The sequence below is a fragment of the Cadophora gregata genome, assembly GCF_030347475.1.
Source record: "Cadophora gregata isolate MNR1 chromosome Unknown scaffold_2, whole genome shotgun sequence".
In the NCBI taxonomy this organism is placed as follows: domain Eukaryota; kingdom Fungi; phylum Ascomycota; class Leotiomycetes; order Helotiales; family Ploettnerulaceae; genus Cadophora; species Cadophora gregata.
The window spans coordinates 3,100,272-3,117,389 of record NW_026695925.1 but is presented as its reverse complement, the minus strand read 5'-3'; the positions used below and the strand labels follow the sequence as shown (position 1 = coordinate 3,117,389).

The 17,118-nt window shown below is 47.3% G+C and overlaps 7 protein-coding genes across 7 annotated transcripts; 1 reads left to right on the top strand and 6 right to left on the bottom strand.

The window, feature by feature from the left end:
* Positions 1–4,934: 4,934 nt before the first annotated feature.
* On the bottom strand, positions 4,935–5,534 carry ONS95_008315 (uncharacterized protein; the record flags this gene model as incomplete). Its single annotated transcript, XM_058501868.1, has 1 exon — positions 4,935–5,534. The coding sequence occupies one exon, from the start codon at positions 5,532–5,534 to the stop codon at positions 4,935–4,937; it is 600 nt and encodes a 199-aa protein (XP_058363190.1).
* A 2,177-nt stretch (positions 5,535–7,711) lies between these two features.
* On the bottom strand, positions 7,712–9,859 carry ONS95_008314 (uncharacterized protein; the record flags this gene model as incomplete). The annotated part of the gene is made up of 7 exons (XM_058501867.1): positions 7,712–7,785; positions 7,838–8,048; positions 8,137–8,366; positions 8,417–8,582; positions 8,645–8,722; positions 8,780–9,581; positions 9,633–9,859. 7 exons carry the CDS (start codon positions 9,857–9,859, stop codon positions 7,712–7,714), a joined length of 1,788 nt encoding a protein of 595 aa, XP_058363189.1.
* A 36-nt stretch (positions 9,860–9,895) lies between these two features.
* On the bottom strand, positions 9,896–10,479 carry ONS95_008313 (uncharacterized protein; the record flags this gene model as incomplete). Its single annotated transcript, XM_058501866.1, has 3 exons — positions 9,896–9,926; positions 9,996–10,097; positions 10,202–10,479. The coding sequence occupies 3 exons, from the start codon at positions 10,477–10,479 to the stop codon at positions 9,896–9,898; spliced, it is 411 nt and encodes a 136-aa protein (XP_058363188.1).
* A 1,174-nt stretch (positions 10,480–11,653) lies between these two features.
* Positions 11,654–12,564, bottom strand: ONS95_008312 (uncharacterized protein; the record flags this gene model as incomplete). Its single annotated transcript, XM_058501865.1, has 2 exons — positions 11,654–12,101; positions 12,224–12,564. The coding sequence occupies 2 exons, from the start codon at positions 12,562–12,564 to the stop codon at positions 11,654–11,656; spliced, it is 789 nt and encodes a 262-aa protein (XP_058363187.1).
* A 750-nt stretch (positions 12,565–13,314) lies between these two features.
* Positions 13,315–14,493, bottom strand: ONS95_008311 (uncharacterized protein; the record flags this gene model as incomplete). The annotated part of the gene is made up of 1 exon (XM_058501864.1): positions 13,315–14,493. One exon carries the CDS (start codon positions 14,491–14,493, stop codon positions 13,315–13,317), a length of 1,179 nt encoding a protein of 392 aa, XP_058363186.1.
* A 33-nt stretch (positions 14,494–14,526) lies between these two features.
* Positions 14,527–15,415, bottom strand: HIS6 (Enzyme that catalyzes the fourth step in the histidine pathway; the record flags this gene model as incomplete). The annotated part of the gene is made up of 3 exons (XM_058501863.1): positions 14,527–14,819; positions 14,880–15,066; positions 15,116–15,415. The coding sequence occupies 3 exons, from the start codon at positions 15,413–15,415 to the stop codon at positions 14,527–14,529; spliced, it is 780 nt and encodes a 259-aa protein (XP_058363185.1).
* A 167-nt stretch (positions 15,416–15,582) lies between these two features.
* ONS95_008309 (uncharacterized protein) lies at positions 15,583–16,496 on the top strand (the record flags this gene model as incomplete). The annotated part of the gene is made up of 2 exons (XM_058501862.1): positions 15,583–15,900; positions 15,951–16,496. 2 exons carry the CDS (start codon positions 15,583–15,585, stop codon positions 16,494–16,496), a joined length of 864 nt encoding a protein of 287 aa, XP_058363184.1.
* Positions 16,497–17,118: the final 622 nt, after the last annotated feature.

Below are 17,118 nucleotides of genomic sequence, written 5' to 3'. Positions count from 1 at the left end.
TCCACCCCGAGTCAACCTACCGGATACCTTCCATGGTCAACGATCCAAGCTAGGACAGTTCGTACTCCAGTACCAGATGTACCTAGCCTTCAACGGAGACAAGTTCGAGGCCGAATCCCTCAAGGTCTTGTGGATCGCCTCGTTCCTCCGCGACACTGCAGCACACTGGATCGAACCAGCCCTCAGCGACTACCTTCTCAACCGACATGTGACCGGAGCTTGCTCCACCACCATGACCGAGAAGAGTCGCGTCATCTTCCGCACCGTCGCAGGATTTACCACGGCTATCAAGGGAGTCTTCGGAGACCCCAACGAGAAAGAACAGTCCGAGAAACACCTGCTTGGCATCCGCCAACGAGGATCCGTTCACGAATACACTGCCGAGTTCCACCGTCACTCCATGCGACTGGACTGGACGGATAGTGGTTTGAAAGCCCAGTACTACAAGGGCCTAAAGGACCATATCAAAGACGAACTCTCCAGGGCCGACAAACCCGACAGCCTGGAGGAAATGATCAAAACGGCTACAACCATCGACGAACGGATCCAGGAACGACAGAAGGAAAAAAGAGGGTATTTTGCCCCTACTCAATACAGGAAGCCTCAGTTCCCGGAACGACATGGGAAGAGAGGAGGAAACTTCCAACCCCACCCCAACAATAAACGGAGTCATCATGACCCGATGGAAATGGATGGGGCCGAGAGAGGAGGCAAGGGCCAGGCTGAGAAGCAGAAACGACGAGAGAAGGGCTTGTGCTACACCTGTGGCAAGGCCGGCCACCTCGCCAGGGACTGCTCTCAGAACAAGAACGGAGGGAAAGCCCCTCCTAAAGACAAACGACAATTCGCTTTGGCCGAACGAAAGACCGAGCGCCGCGAAGCGGCAGTGCTCGAACGAGTCAGCGAGGACGACGGTTGGGAGGAAGTCCTGACCGAATCCCTCGAAAACCAGCGAATCAGTGATATAGAATCCCTGGACACCCAACAAGAAAGCCAGGTGACTAATGATCACTGGGCAGACCGGCTGCCCATCATCAACGAAAATTGGGCCCTCCGCTCTCACAACGGAGAACGACGAGTCTGGATGCACGTGGGAGATAAGCCAGACCTAGCGGAAAAGCGAAGGACTCACGATGCCCCAGAGCGAGGCCTTAGTTGCGTCGTTGTCTACCGAGACGCCGAGATCATCGTATTCCAAGAGAACACCGAGTATACAGACCAACGATCTAAAAGATACACGGCTAGCCTTGTGGAAGAACCCGAGCCTCGGGAATATGGCCAGCTAGACGACTATCTGGAAGTCAAAGATACGTGGGTCGTGACCGCAACGACTAGCGGAAAACGGTATTGGAAGCGAAGACAGCAAGTATGGGAACCCCTCCGATTCCAGAGGACGAGAGAGGAACCCATACAGAGCCAGGTCAACCTTGAGGAGGATGTCCCGTACACCCTCATCAGTTACAACCAAGGCTTAAGGAAGTGGATGGACGAGACAACGGGAGAAATCGTCGAGGAACAAAGGGATTTACCCGTAAAACCGCAGGAGTACCCCGATCACCTCGATTACCCCGAACTCGCCGCCACCGGAGAGATGGACCAACTAGTGGTCCAAGTAGAGCTGAATGGGAATACAGCTAAGGCCCTGATCGACTCAGGAGCCATGGGAAGGTTCATTCACCCACGACTGGTGGAACAACTGAACATACCCATTATACGCAACCCACGCCCTTACAGACTCACCCTATTGGATGGGAAAAACGCAGGGGTTGACGGGTGGGTGCGAGACAAAACGGCGAGCATCGAAATGAAGATGCCTGATGGTCACACGGAGTACTTATCGTTCGACGTTGTCCCAGTTGGACGACACGATATCGTCCTCGGAACCATGTGGATGAACAGCCACAACCCCAGCATCGACTGGAAAGCAAGAACGCTTACTTTTGATAGATGCAACTGTCGCCGCAGTTGACTATCCGGCGAAAGGGAGGCTAGCGCCGCCTCCTTAAGGATGACGCCGATTGACTCTACACGAGAGAGTCCGATTCCCAGCCAGAAGGAATCTGAAGGTCATCCCAGACAGAAGGATGACGTACGGGAACAGCTGCCCGTACCCTATAGGAAGTACGCAAAGATGTTCGAGGATCCACAGGACATGAGGGCATTGCCTGAACATCAACCCTGGGACCACGAGATCAACTTCAAAGAAGGGTTCATACCCATTGCAGAGAAGCTTCGCTACCATAATTACGCCACCACGAGGACGCTTGAGGAATGGCGGGAACAAGGAGTGAAGAAAGGATGGATTCGGAAGTCCAAATCACCATGCGCGGTCAACATGTTAGTCGCCAAGAAAGCAGGGGATCCTAAGGGAAGACCTTGTGGCGACTATCGCATGATCAACAATGGGACGATAAGGGACGTGTATCCTTTGCCCAATGCTCAGTACCTGCGGGACAGGCTGGCCAGAGCAACGGTATACACCAAATTGGACCAACGTAACGCGTTTAATTTGATCCGAATCAAAAGAGGGCACGAATGGAAGACGGCTTTCATCCTACCCTCAGGCTTGTGGGAACACACGGTGATGCCATTCGGACTTACGAATGCACCGGCCACATGCCAAAGGCAGAATAACGAGATTCTGAAGGACTTCATCGGAAAATTCGCAATATGCTACCTGGACGATATCCTGGTCTACTCGAGAACCATCGAGGAACACCAAGGACACGTCCTACAAGTCATGGAAGCCCTACACAAGGTAGATTCTAGACTGAAACTATCAAAGTGTGAATTCTCGGTCAAGCAGGTCACCTTCCTGGGATATGTCATAAACCCAGGACGGATGAGCATTGACCCAGAAAAGGTCAGAGCGGTGAAAGAGTGGGAGTCACCCAAGAACGTCAAGGATGTGCAATCCCAACTGGGATTTGCCAATTTTTGTCGACAGTTCATCCGAAACTACTCCAAAATCGCCGAACCGCTCACCAACCTGACCAGGAAGGGTGTCTCTTTCACCTGGACTAGCCAGTGCGAGGAAGCCTTCCAACGAATCAAGAAGGAATTCACCAAGGAACCAATCCTTTACAGTTTCGACGAGGAAAGGGAAAGCATAATCGAAACCGACGCTTCGGATACCTGTACTGGTGCAGCCCACCTACAGCGAGACGAGGAAGGCCGACTACACCCAGTCGCCTACTATTCCGAAAAAATGTCCCCAGCCGAACAAAATTACAACATATACGAGAAGGAGCTCATGGCTATCGTCAAAGCATGCAAACATTGGAAGATCTATCTGCAAGGAGCCAAGTATCCAATCATCGTCCACACCGACCATATGAATCTTCGAACCTTCACAACCACTAAGGTCTTAGACAATCGACGGTTGGCCAGGTGGGCCGAGGAACTTGCCTCTTTTGATCTTGTAATCAAGTACGTGCAAGGAAAAGACAACGCCAGAGCCGACGCCCTGAGCAGGCTGCCAGGGTACGAAGGAGACAAGATCTACAATGAAACCGCCTTGCTCAAGGAATTGGACAATGGGGACTTAGTCCCCCACATCCGAGAAGCAGCGGCCTTAGAACTCAAGGGACCCTGGGCAGAAACACTGAAGAAAGCTCAGGAGCTCGAAAGGTCTCTCCTGAAGACCAACAACCACACCACGGTTGAGAAAGGATACGTGCGAGTAAATGGGAAGCTGTGGCTCCCGCCCAGCCTGACCAAGGAATATGTTCAGGAACAACATGGACTACCCGCACACGGACATCAAGGGGTACGAAGAACGTACCTAAGGATTTCGCGATGCTACTGGGGCGAGGGACTTCGCGCAGTAGTCAAGGAGGTAGTTGGAAATTGTGATGCCTGCATCAGGAACAAGCCAACCAGGCACGCACCTTATGGGCAGATGATCACAGTACCCATACCACCACAACCTTGGAAATCGATATCATGGGATTTTATTGGACCATTACCCATGTCCAAAGACCCGGCCACAGGAGTTAGCTATGATATGATACTGGTCATCATGGAGAGACTTACCAAATACATGAACCTAGTACCAGTCAAATCAACGCTCACGGCCGAGGACCTAGCGCAGGTATACCTTAAAGAAGTGGTCTCCAAGCGTGGAGTACCGGAAGAAATAGTGTCCGACCGGGACAAGCTGTTTACGTCCAAATTCTGGAAGGCATTGACGAGTTTCCTCGGAACCAAACGAAAACTCTCAACAGCATTTCACCCTCAGACAAATGGAGGAAATGAACGGATGAACCAAGTCGTTGAAGCATACTTGCGATGCTACATCAACTACCAACAAGATAACTGGGTAGGACTGCTGCCACTTGCAGAGTTCGCCTACAACAGCTCGACCACGGAAACAACCAACGTAACACCATTCTTCGCCAACTACGGTTACGAACCTGTCGCATACAGAGAACCCAACCTGACGGTTGAGGATAATGATGCGGCTCGCATCCAGGTCCAGAAGATTCAGGACCTACACAAGGAATTATCCCAGGAACTCCAGTTCGTAGCAGAAAGAAACGCACACTACTACAACAAAACGCGTAGCCAGGAGCCAACGCTACAGGAGGGGGATAGGGTTTATCTTTTACGGAAAAACATCAACACGCAGCGGCCAAGCGACAAATTGGACCACAAGAAATTAGGACCGTTCAAGATCAAGCAAGTCAAAGGACCTTTGAATTACGAACTCCAACTGCCGAACACGATGAAGAAGGTATTCCCAGTATTCCATATATCCTTATTGGAAAAAGCACCACCGGGCGCACCACCAGCCCCAAAAACAATCGCAGAACCCATCAATCCGCTTGAAGAATACGAAGTAGAGGAACTGCTGGATTGTCAGTACAAGTACGGTATCATCAAATACCTAGTGAAATGGAAGGATTACCCACAATCCGAGAACACTTGGGAACCTAGGTCAAACCTTCGCTGCCCGAAGCTGCTTGCCAGTTTCCATCAACGAAACCCAGGTCTGCCCAGAGCGGGTCCTCAGGGTCGAAGGGAAGGCCGACCGTCGGGTCGTAGGGGGGGTCGACGTCGCCGGAACTAGGACGTTCCGCGCCTGCCAACTCAGCACTTTTCTGTGCCTCCTCCGCCTTCCGCTTCTCCTCAGCTTCCTTTTCCAACGCTTCGAGAGCGTCGAGCTCTTCCATTGAGTTCAGCCCGGCAGCAATCATCTTCTGCCGCCTTTCGTAGAGGAAACGTTTCTGTTTCTTCAAACGAAGGATTTTCGCCATCGCCTCCTCTTCCTCGGCATCCAACTTCTCGATCTGGGAGTCAAGGGACTCCCAATCCAACGCTGTCGGCATGCGGTTCACGGTACGCACATCGCATGTCTTGTTTAGACGGGCACATCGACCACACCGAGTCAGTTTGGGATCGCGGGGCGACACACAGTCTTTGCAATTCGCATTTTCACATCTGGTACAGGGTGCCATGATTTTTCCACTCAATTCAATCTGTCGCCCAAGCGCAATATGATCGACTCTTTTGGTTGAGCGTTCGGGTGGCATGATGAAAGAAGAAGACGGCCGTGGGCAGTCGTCGATATTTCCTTAGGCATACTTAAGCGTGAGGACACGCTAGGCTGGAAGGGGGATAGTGTCACGAACCAGGCTCAGTCTTGGTACAAGTCACGGGTTGGCACCATAATACTGATGGTACTACCAAGTGGATGGCACCAGTCGGTGTTTGGTACCAAAGGGTTGATGGTACCATTGAGAGAATGGCACCAACAAGAGAATGGTACGAATTAGCGAGTAGTACCATACTCCACGCTCGTTGTCATAATAATAGTTATGTTGATCACGGTGGACATGGGTCACGTGATGTGCTAGCTTGCTAGACGGGCTTGCGGGCTTGCGCGCCCTGCAAGACGTCTTGCACGGCTTGCACAGGAAGTCGGAAGTTCTATATAACGAGTAGGTAGTTTCCTAGATAGTAGAGCTTCGTGCTCAAATCAAATAGCAAGTTTACACCTAGTTTACCACTGCTTGTAACGTCTCAATTCCTATTGAGAATCGAGCGTCTTGTTACCTTACTTCATAGCTGATACCAACCGACGAGTCTGTACTCACGACACCGACCGAGTTAGAAACGTTACAAGCTAGAGGTAATACCTTACCTGCAGCCGCTGGAATAGTACTAAGGGAGTTAGCTAAAGATAAAGGTATTATACTAGCCTCCCCTAAAGAGATCTCACTGTTTCAGTAGATTATCAGCTCTCTAATATACCTCTTGAACCTCACATAACCTGATATTGCCTATATAATAGGCTAGCTAGCGCGGTATATATTAAATCCCCTTAAATCTCACCTCTAAGACATGAAACCTCTCCTCCGATATCTATAACGTATAGAAGGTGACGGAATAATATTTAGAATCGGAATAGAATATAGGGGAAAGCTAGACGACGATATATTCAATATTTAGACTGACGCTACATAAGGGACAGAATACAATAGGAAATCGTTCTAAGGATAGATAGTAAGGTTCTACGGGGGTCTAATCTCTTAGGCTACTAATAGGTAAAGGTCTACAGCTCTCTCTAGCTTAGATTCTAAGATAATAGCTGCTAGTGATAGCTCTAGAGAAGTAGCCTAGTTACTTAAGCTATAGAAAGACCTCGATATAAAGCTATCCCGAATTCCTACACTATATCTTGATAACGCTAGAGCCGAATCTCTCTTAAAAGAACGGAAATTCCATCTAAAGGCAAAGTATATTAATATCTGCTAGTTCTATATTCGAGACGATATAGTTTTATATAATAAGTTAGTAGTAAAACACGTTCCAGGTAATAATAATATAGTAGATACTCTTACGAAGGCTTTACCTTTAGAATCGTTTAAACGATATAAGATATATATAGGGTTACCTAGTAACAACTGATTCTCTAATAATAACTCTAAGATTAATAACAGTTAGCTAATTAACAGTAGATCTGCATAAATTAAGGCTGTTTCTAGTGGTGGAACCTATAAAAAATAGAATATTCTTCGCGGAAAATCAGTCCTTTAATAAATATCTTCCTTAATAATAATATATAACTGCGAATTAAGTAAAACATGACATATAACCATTATACCTAACAGTTAAGATAAATCTTATTCCGCGGTTAAAGGAAGAAGGAAAGGAAACAGAACTAGAAGAGAATAACCTTTATATACCTTAGAGGCTAGAGAGAAGGCTAGTAAGGAATATCTTAGTAGCTATAAAAGGAAAGTGCGAGGTGGCTATAAAGAAGAGTGAATAAGAGCGGCAGGAGCAGGAGATTATTAATAAGAGAGCGATTTAGATGCACTCTTATACTGTTTTATATGCCTTAATACTGTAAAGTTACTAAACTCCTAGGAAAACAGGAGACGTAGGTACTATATATATACTAGTATATTACAGGAGTTAATAAGGCACAATCGAGGCTCCTTATATAATACAAGTTATCAGCAATGCTTCAGCGATACTCTGGCGTCGCTTCGGGAATATTCAGCGCTGTACTGCTTTGGAAGGCTCTATTTACTACAGATATAGAGAATAGGGGGGCTGTTAGAAATATGGGGATTATAGGCGTAGACTCAGTACTATAGGCCGTACTACTGAGTACGCTACCCCTTTATATAGGAGATTCTCTCTCTCTGTAGTAGCTCCTTATGCAACTGCAATTATGACAACGTGACAGTGAAATAGAAATTCAGCACATTTGACGAATCATGGCCTTGTGGACCCAGTCATCCCACTCCTCCCAAGCATTCTCCCAGGGTTGGTCTACGAGTTTCAGTTGTACTCGCAAGTCAACAGTGTAGGATTACAAACTTACCCCAAGTATCTTCAACTCCCTTGCGACGAGCGATATAATTGTTCTTGACAACCTCAGATGAGATGATATACATGGCATGGAAGGCATCCACAAGATCTTGGTGCTTTCTGAATTCATCATCGGACGTGATGGCTAAGGTTTTGTAGGAAGGCAAGATGTGAGAGATGACCTTAACGAAGAGCTTCTTGAACTCAGAATTTCCGAAGTCCGTCTGAAGGGCACGGTATATTTAGCAACTGTCACCAAATGTCCCTAGTATATCTTGAGACATGAAAGGATGAACAACCCTAGGTACTTACCAGTGCGAACTTATCCTCGAGACCATATTCGTCGTCTTCGCCTTCAAAGTCATCAGCAATACCAGTAGTGTTCTTTTCGCCATAAGCTGTCATATTGGACGCCATATCCAGGATCTCTGCAAGTATGGTGAAGTCATGGCGGTGGTCCCAGACCATCTTAGCAGTGATACCATGGTGAAGTATTTCAAATTTCTTCTCATCGTTTCCCATGGGGTGAATCTCATCGAAGCCTAAGTGGGAGTTAGCTAATGTCATGCTGGAAAATTGATGACTTTCGTACCACCATGGCTATGATACATCATGGAGTCAGCAATCACATGACCGCCAAATCTGGCATGGTAACCTTCCTCATAGTTATCCAGGTTGCACTCAATATCCTGTCCCTCATACTTCTTGCGAAGGATGCTATTATTGTTGCGGTAGCGGACCTGGCGACCAAGTCGATACTAAATCGACAATCAATGTCAGCGAATAATTTCAGGACATTCAAATAGTGGGATGAACGTACAAGAGGCTTCATGATCTCGATTTTTTCTTCGAGGTTCTTGATAGTGAATTTCATGTTCATATCCACATCTTTCTGAGCCTGGGTAATGTAAGCCTTGAGGGTTTGGACCTCGTCGATCAGCGCGTGGTTTCTGACATGCAATGCTTGAAGCTCGTGGGCTTGCGCCTGACCTTGTGCGTGCAGCGATTGGAGCTCATTGACCTGAGCCTGAACTTGTGCTTGACCAGCTGAGATAATAGCCTTCAGAGACTCGATCTCATTCGCCTGGGCGTTGTTCAGTGCTGTGCCAGTCGCAATGGTATGCTGCAAACCTGCAATGATGTTGTCACCAGGAGCAGTAGACTTAGTAAGCATGACCTGAACTTGTTCCTTCAGGGCTGTGTTCTCAGATGATAGTTGTTCCAACTTGGTAGAGACATCATTGGTACCGTCGTTGGCGTAGTTGCTTTGCAAATTACTCTCCTCGGCTGAGAATTTCGAGGTCCATGCCAAGTTGGACTTCTGGTACTCACTCTTGAGAGCGAAAATATCAGCGGTCAACTCGGCAAGCTTAGCTCGAGTAATTTCGAACTCAGAGACTTTGGTGCAAGTGGCTTCTTTCTCAGCGTCGAGAAGGACTTGTGCCTCAAGCATTTCAATCTCACTCTCCATAGCTTCCAGCTGGAGCTTGGCAAGTCTGGCTTGGGCTCTGCGAGCTTCGAGGACTTCAGCAGCCGACATCTCTTTTGTGATGTTGAGAACATTAGGGGAGCCTTTGATCTCGGCGATGGCAGTTGTCTTGTATAGATAGGTCGCAGTACGCTCATTGACTTGAATTTGAAGTGGCTCAATTTGCGCGGTGGCAAGTTCCAATATGCTCTGCAACTCGTTCTGGTTGAAGGTCAATTGTTCTATTTCATGAGCAATGTTCTTGATTTGAATTTGCTTCTTGATGAGCCTGGATTTATCAGCTTCTTAATCTTGTGTAACGGCAGGACAGTAGACTTACTCAAGCTTCTCGGTGTACATCTCTTCTTCCCGCTTGGGGTCTGGTGAACAATGATCTTCATAGTAGATGTTGTCACAGACGTAGTCCTTGGGGGAATTTGGAACGGGTGGGTTTTTCGATGGTGTAAAAATCTTTGCAGAGCCAGCAGTGGACTTGGTAGGTGTGGTTGGGCGAGATACATCAGACTTTGGATCGCCATTGGCGGTGGTATGGATTGGAGACGACATGGGAGGGTGCGATCAAGTCTCAAATCCTGTCGACTGTCAGTTCATGGTCTGCTGGGAGGGAAGACGACTGAAAAGGAGTTGAAAAGATGTTATCTATTGGATATGGCAGGTGGGGAATAGAAAGTGAACTTCTGACCTGAAATGGCGGTTGCGAGGGATGGAACGTGCGAGGATGGAGATCTGCGAATTGCAGTGATAGTGTTGCCGTAGCAGTAGGGCCTTTCGAATGAGAGTTGTCCTAGACCGAGATCAGTCAATCGTCAAGAGGTGAGATTGAAGCCTAGCAGGACAGAGACGCGTCTGACAGGCAGGCTTGAGGCGTTTCACCCGACGACTACTCACCAGTGACGTTGTTTGATGTTACAATTAGGTTGCTTGTCCGGTAACGAAGGGCGGAAGTGATCTCGATAGATCTGGTATTCTCCGTTGAGGTTGATGAGACTTGAAGGGAGGGAAGTGAAAGAGGTTAACGAAGGGAGGTTGACGAAGAGAGGTTGACGAAGAGAGATTGACGAGAGAGGTTGACGAAGAGTTGAAGTAGTTGGTGTGGCGCTAAATTCGTCTAAGCGAGGGCTGCGCTTCCAACAACAATGGCAACCTGAAGGACGATACCACCACATGAGAACATGGTGACCGGAGAAGGTCCAGTACAGGTCTGAAGATATTTTTGAAGACTTGCAAATTATAGGCTTATGATATCTGAGAGGGTCTTTATCGGACAGAGCTTATTGGGGAAAATTCAGAACCCTTAATTGTTTGTTGATATTTGGCATCCGGGAGGCATTCCTAGCCACCTTCCTTCAATCATGAACCTTGACCTCATTGCAGCACCCAACATGAGTCTCTAGAAGTGATGCGATTGACAAAAAGCATGTTGAATCTTTTGCTTTGAGGCTTATTACGAGACTTTGGAATGCCTTTGATTTATGGTTCTGCTTGTCATCCTCCGGTCTTGCTGCGCTTAGCGTCCTGCCTCACCGCCCGATATTTTTTAGAATCTCCTTGATTTACGATTTTGTGGCTGTCAATTGATGCTTCACAATATGGTCGAGCATCATCTCTAGAACTTCATCAGCAGTCGCGCAGTCTCCATCTAAGTCCTTGGGACTACAAGGGATCTCAATCTTGAGTCGACAGCGTTCACGTAACGCTAATAAGAACTTCTGTAATATCTTCTTCTCTTGGAAATACAACTCTGGAGCATCCTCAACCAGGTATCATTGTATTCCTTTCGCCTTTTTGCTGACTTTATGCTTCGAGAATCCAGGTAATTTTGGGGTAAACGACGTGCTTAGCAAGATGACCAATCAAGCTAACGAGGCCTCTCTTCCATTAGAGTCACGTATTCTGATTATCGTGATGGACTGAACGTAGAGGTTGCTAGAACGAGACTTTGGTGATGAAATTTTGAACATTGGCTTCATCAGTAAGGTTTGAAGCGCCCTTCTTCTGTGATGCGCTAAGTTTCAATGCATTTTTTGGTGACGGTATTACAAACGACAATGAAAGATATAGACTATATTCACATGGATTAATACTCAGTACGTTAAGCAGCTAAGGATTGTGTGCATGTATCGAGAACATGACTCTTCATTATTATTTCACAGATCAGAAAGGGAAGATGGAGAGAGCTCCGGCTTGGTATATGAAGAATCAAATTGTTTGCGGAGGCTCCACAGACAGTATGTCATCCCAGAACCCAGTAAGTCAAATGCCAGCAAGAAGGTACAGCCCTGTAATCCATACATGCAAGGCCAAAAAAAAAACACGTTCGCAAAATCGCTGCCATAAGAATCATCCCAAGACTTCTTTAGAGTCCTTCAAAAATGTTCGATGTCTGATAGTAGCAGCTCCGACAATATCTTGCAAGTGTTCATACAAAGTATCTGCGACAACATCCCTCTCGATATCTTCATCAGACTTGAATGTACCACCAGGATAGATTTTTTCGATAAACATCTTTGAGCTCTTCAAGAACTTGGTAGCATCATCTGCAGATGTAGAGCCCTCTGCAGCGTAGCGCTGCATGTTGGCATATCCTTTCAGGATGTCCAAAAACTTGCTGAAGCCATGATTCTCGAGAACCACGTCGGGAGAAACACAATACTGCTGCTGGTAATGGGACCATCTCTCTGTATCAGTGGAATCAACATCTTCGAGATCGTCAGTAAAGCAGAGGATACTGGCGTCCGAAAGAGGATCTGCGTAATGTGTAGAGCAGTCACATATGATTGAAGCTGGGCTGTGGACCGTGGATGGTCAATTATGCATCCATCCATCGTTATCCAAAGCAAAAGAGTGGGCGGAGTACAAGAAGTCAGGTCGGACACGCCTCTGTATTCTTGATCACAGGAGTGAACTTACAACCATGAACTCTTTCCACCTCGGCGGACCCAGTCCTCTTCCCTGTTGCGCTGTCGAATCCAAAACCCAACTTTATAGCAGGGTATCATCTTCCCCTTCAAGTTCTCGAGATCTTTTTGTGCTTGCTCGTTCTCTCCTCTCAACATTCCTAGAATCTTGTCCATTCGCTTTGCTGCCTTTTCATGTCGCTGAATTTCGCCTTCAAGTCTTTTGATTTCCTCATCTCTGCCACTTTCGATCTTAATGTTGCTCACAAGGACTAACAATGATTTTGTGGACCTTGACTTCGAGGTACCGCTCTCTGAACCAGGAGTTTGGGTATTAGTAGGCGCGGAGAGCATGTCAATTGTGGCCGTCAGCTTTGCCATTTGGGCATCTTGCGATTTGATTGTAGCACGAAATATTTTTGCTTCGACTTGCAATCTAGTCAAGTACACTAGTTAGCAATGCCCCAAATGGCTTCTGCAGTATTGGATAACCATCAGGTCGCATGGCTTCTACTTACTGGACGATTTTTGCATTCGAATCTACTGCTTACCGCTGCAGCGTAACTACAATGCCCTTCAAGTGCGCATTCTCATCCTGGGCGGGCGAGCGGCATATATATTAGCTGGGGATCTGCGTCAATCGATTGTGCCCGTCTTACCTTCAAGGCGTCAATCTCGGATTCCATGATGAAACTTCAATGGTGTGAGTTGATGTTTGGACATTAAATCACTGAGTTGTGGTCTGCCCAAATCACGACGAATTTCCGAAGAGAAGGCGCAAGCTGTTGACAAACAGCTCTTTCCGGCTAGAGTAGCGAGGAAAGAACTTACCTGGCCACACCACATGGCATACAGGAGGCACGCTGGATAATCAGACAGGCTTCAGTGATGATATTAAGGGATATTCAAAGCAAATGCAGATTAGAAGTAAACTCTTAGAGAAAGAAGATGAATAAGGCAAGCTAAAGTGGCACGTTCAACGTCCCACGACCCGCATCATTGGCAAAATATCACCAGGACTACATTGTCTCCATCCTTGCATATCCATTCTCCGATCCTCCATATCATCTAGCCCCATATTGAAATTGTAGAGTGTTGAGCCCATCACTGGTATTTGCTTCTGTTCTGCTTTGCTTCAATGGTGTATTTTGCCTCGATAAGCTTCATGAGATCAGTCATATTTCCCCTCGCAAAGTCCGCTTGGAAGATCTCAGGTTGCGGCTTGGAGTACTTTTTGAAGAAGTCCGCTGGCCATGCCTTAGCAAATTCTGTGAAGGAAAAATTGTGGGGGTGCCATCGTTTGACAGTTCCGTACCAAGTGACCAGTTGCAGGAACGGTTTGCAGCGATTGTGTTTCCAGACTGTGTGGGGTAGCAATCCATAGATCTTTAAATAAGTCAAAGTATCCTTCCGGTGATTGGCTTCGCTAGGATGATACAAGATTGCATCTGCGAGAGCGTTTCCATTGTGTGCAGCTTCATTGCCAGCCAACACGATTTCTTTGTTCCGCGAGTGATACGCACAGTTTTCCAGGTACCGGTTTCTGATCGCAATGCCGACAGCGTAAAGTGGACCGGTGACATCAGCCCTCTTGGAGAGATGATGCTTCACAATCTGCTGCACAGTAAGATTAAGCTCTAAAGCAGGCTTGTCAAGCTGCTCTCTAAGCTCTAGATTAGATTTCCTGAGAGTCACCATTTGTCGAAGCAGCTTTACCAGCTCATTTTGGAGAGAATCAGAAGCTCTGGAGGTGTTATCGTTACAAGCCCTACGTTTAGCTCGTGAGTGCAGCTTGGACCGCCTGTTCGAGCGGGACATCTTGCCAGCCTGCTTTCCGATGAAGATGCGAGCATCACGGATCTCTGTTTCGATCAGAGCAATTCGACTTTCCGCCATTGCAAGCTGCCATGCTAACTCCCAGCCACTGAAGTGCTTCGACGAGAGCAACTTTTGACGGGACAGATTGCTGTCAAGCTTTGCTTTGTAATCTTTCGATAATTCAGAGACCTCAGGGCTGCTGCGTACAATCTTCTCCCTCCAGTCTCGTTCGTTCCGCAGCCACTTTCGGATTGAAATGTTGTAAATGGTTTCAGATATGGTCTCTGGAGCCTCCGATTTGCACTTCACGTGCAGCGCAGTTGAATTGAGCTCCGCAGATTTCCCTACGACCGATTGCAATGGACAGGAGAGACCCATGTGGCTCCGAACGTGATGACCGATTGAAAGACCCATGATGAATACTACTCCAGTTGTCCTTGAGCGAAGGTGATTTTTGCAGAACATGTATTGTCATTTGAAGGTAAATTTCAAAAAGCTTCACCGTCTTGGTTGACTTCGATTCCACGAAACACACTCCTCGAAAGTAACTCCAGATCCGCCGAATATATCGAGAGCACTACCAATTGTGAGGTCCACGCGAGTGCCACTCAGAGTCTTGACATGGTCTAGGTCTTGAAGATTTCTTCCTCCTCCTGCGTATGTTACTGGAATGCTGCACCACTCTGCTAATTTCTCCACGAGCTTCTCATCGACTCCCTTTTGCAGACCTTCGTTGTCTGCCGCGTGGATGAGAAACTCGGAGCAGTATTCTTCGAGCGATTTGATAGATGCTAGAGATTGTCAGAGATTGAGAAAAAGAAAGCAGAGTCGGTTCTTAGGTTAGGTCTCACCTTCATTCACTTCCATGTCAGTGATGGTCTGCCATTTGTTCATAGCAACAAACCAAGTATCACCCTTCCGCCTACAGCTCAAGTCAATGACTAGCTTTTCCTTATCACCTTCAAGAGCGGCGAGGACGAGGTCGAGATGATCTTGAGAGAACTTTCCCGAGGGGAAAAGAAAAGATGTTATGATAACCTGCCATCACCTTAATAAAATACATCATGGCTCATACGACTTCACAAACCTTGTCCGCACCCCAATCAATCCATTGCTTCGCATTCTTATCGTTTATGCCTCCTCCAATTTGCAGACCGCCTTTCCATACTGCTAATGCCTCTCTGGCAGCTTCTTCGTTGCCTGGACCTAGCATTATAACATGTGCTCCCTCCAAATCATTGTCTTTGTACAGCTGTGCAAAGTGCCCCGCGGGTAGCTTCGAGACATAATTGGTCTTGAGATCCGTAGATGTCGTAGTCAAGGTGCCTCCAACAATCTGTTTCACTTGTCCCGAGTGCAGGTCTATGCATGGGCGAAATTTGGTCATGGTTGAAGGGTTCGATGTGGAGTTCAAAGTCAGAGGCTCCAAAAGGGATGGAGGGGTCGAGGTTCAGCCGGCTAAACATCGGATCAATAATTCTTAGCACCGTGATCCCTTGAAATATTTCCAGAGAGCATTCCCGAATTGAACTGTCCGCGCCAGAGCAGCACAATATGTCTACAGCACTGGGCAAACGTAAGAGGGTAGCGCATAAGAATGAGTCAGTTCATAGGGTGGCGAGCGTTGAATCAGACTCGGACCAATTGGACGCGCAAGAAATATTTCGGCGGCACTTCGAAGCCCAATTCAAGCCTCTCCCAGTGGTGCAGAAGGAAATCGAGATGTTTGAGGTGCCTGAAGAAGAATCGGAAGAAGAATCTGACTGGGATGGCATATCGGATGGCGAGGAAAATGGAGTACAGGTGGTGGAACACACAGACGCGTTATCTCGCATGGCAGCAATGTCGAAGGAAGAGCTCAAGTCATTTATGGTACTTGTTCCAGTATGGCAACGCATTCTATGTGTTAACAGATTGTATAGAGCTCCAAGATACCGAAAAGTGCTCCGACCGTATCTATACGAGACAATGCTGGAACCAAGATAGACGACGAAGATGCCTCCGAAGCAGCCAACCTCAAGAAAGACCTTGCCCTCCAACGACTCCTTGCCGAATCACATCTCCTAGAATCTTCCAAGAACCCTACTCTCAGCGGAAATAATCGTCATAAGGCAACGGATCTCCGACTTCAGGCATTAGGATCGAAGGAGTCAATATTGAGACAAGCAAAAATGCCAATGTCACATAGAAAGGGGATCATCTCGAAACAGTCTGAAAAGGAAGCAAAAAGGAGATCGGAAGCTAGAGAGAATGGCATAATTCTGGAAAAGGCCAAGATGGGAAAGAAAAGCAGCGCCGGAAAGAGAGACAGAGGCATTGGTGCGCCTGGAGTAGGGAGATTCTCAGGAGGGACTCTGACCTTGAGTAAAAAGGATATATATGACATCGAAGGGCCTAAACGAACTCCTAGTACAAGAGGAAGGGGTGGTGGTAGGGGAGGTGGACGAGGAAGGGGAAAACGAGGTTGAAGCCCCAGAAGCTGTAGAACTTCTGCTTAGGGGCTTCGTCTCATGGCGTATAACGAAAGGGTCCATTGCATATCGTCTGGACCTCTGGCGTCCATGGAGGTTTTGATAAAGTGTGTTCCGATGGAAATGTCCCCAGAGAACAGAGGTCTGGGTCGGAGCAGTAAACCGACTCTGGCCTACTGGATTTGCTCGAGCAGGTTGGAGGATACTGGTGTGCGGTTCGACTTCCGCTCTCCATGTTGTTGAAAATGAGCGACGACCACATCACTTCTCGGATTGAAATTCTCTCCTGCCCTTTGGGCAATCCAGAGTTCAAGACCAGAAGGCCGATTTGTTCAGGGGTAGTTTCTGAGCAGTACATTATCTAGAGCATCTCTGTTTCAGCCCGGTTCTTGAATCATATAGCTTGTCAAGGAACGACAAAAGTTTTTGTCCATACCGCACAGATTGTGTTGATCCTATTTCAGAAGCTGCAGCACAAGATTCGTGTTCCAGAGTCTATGCTGTCTTACTACGGGCCAAATCCGGCGAGCTTTTGCCAGGTAGACAAAGTTGAGATGGAATTGAAGATTTTGAAAGCATTGAGGTCAACTCGTTTACGAGAAAGACCAGAAACCGAATA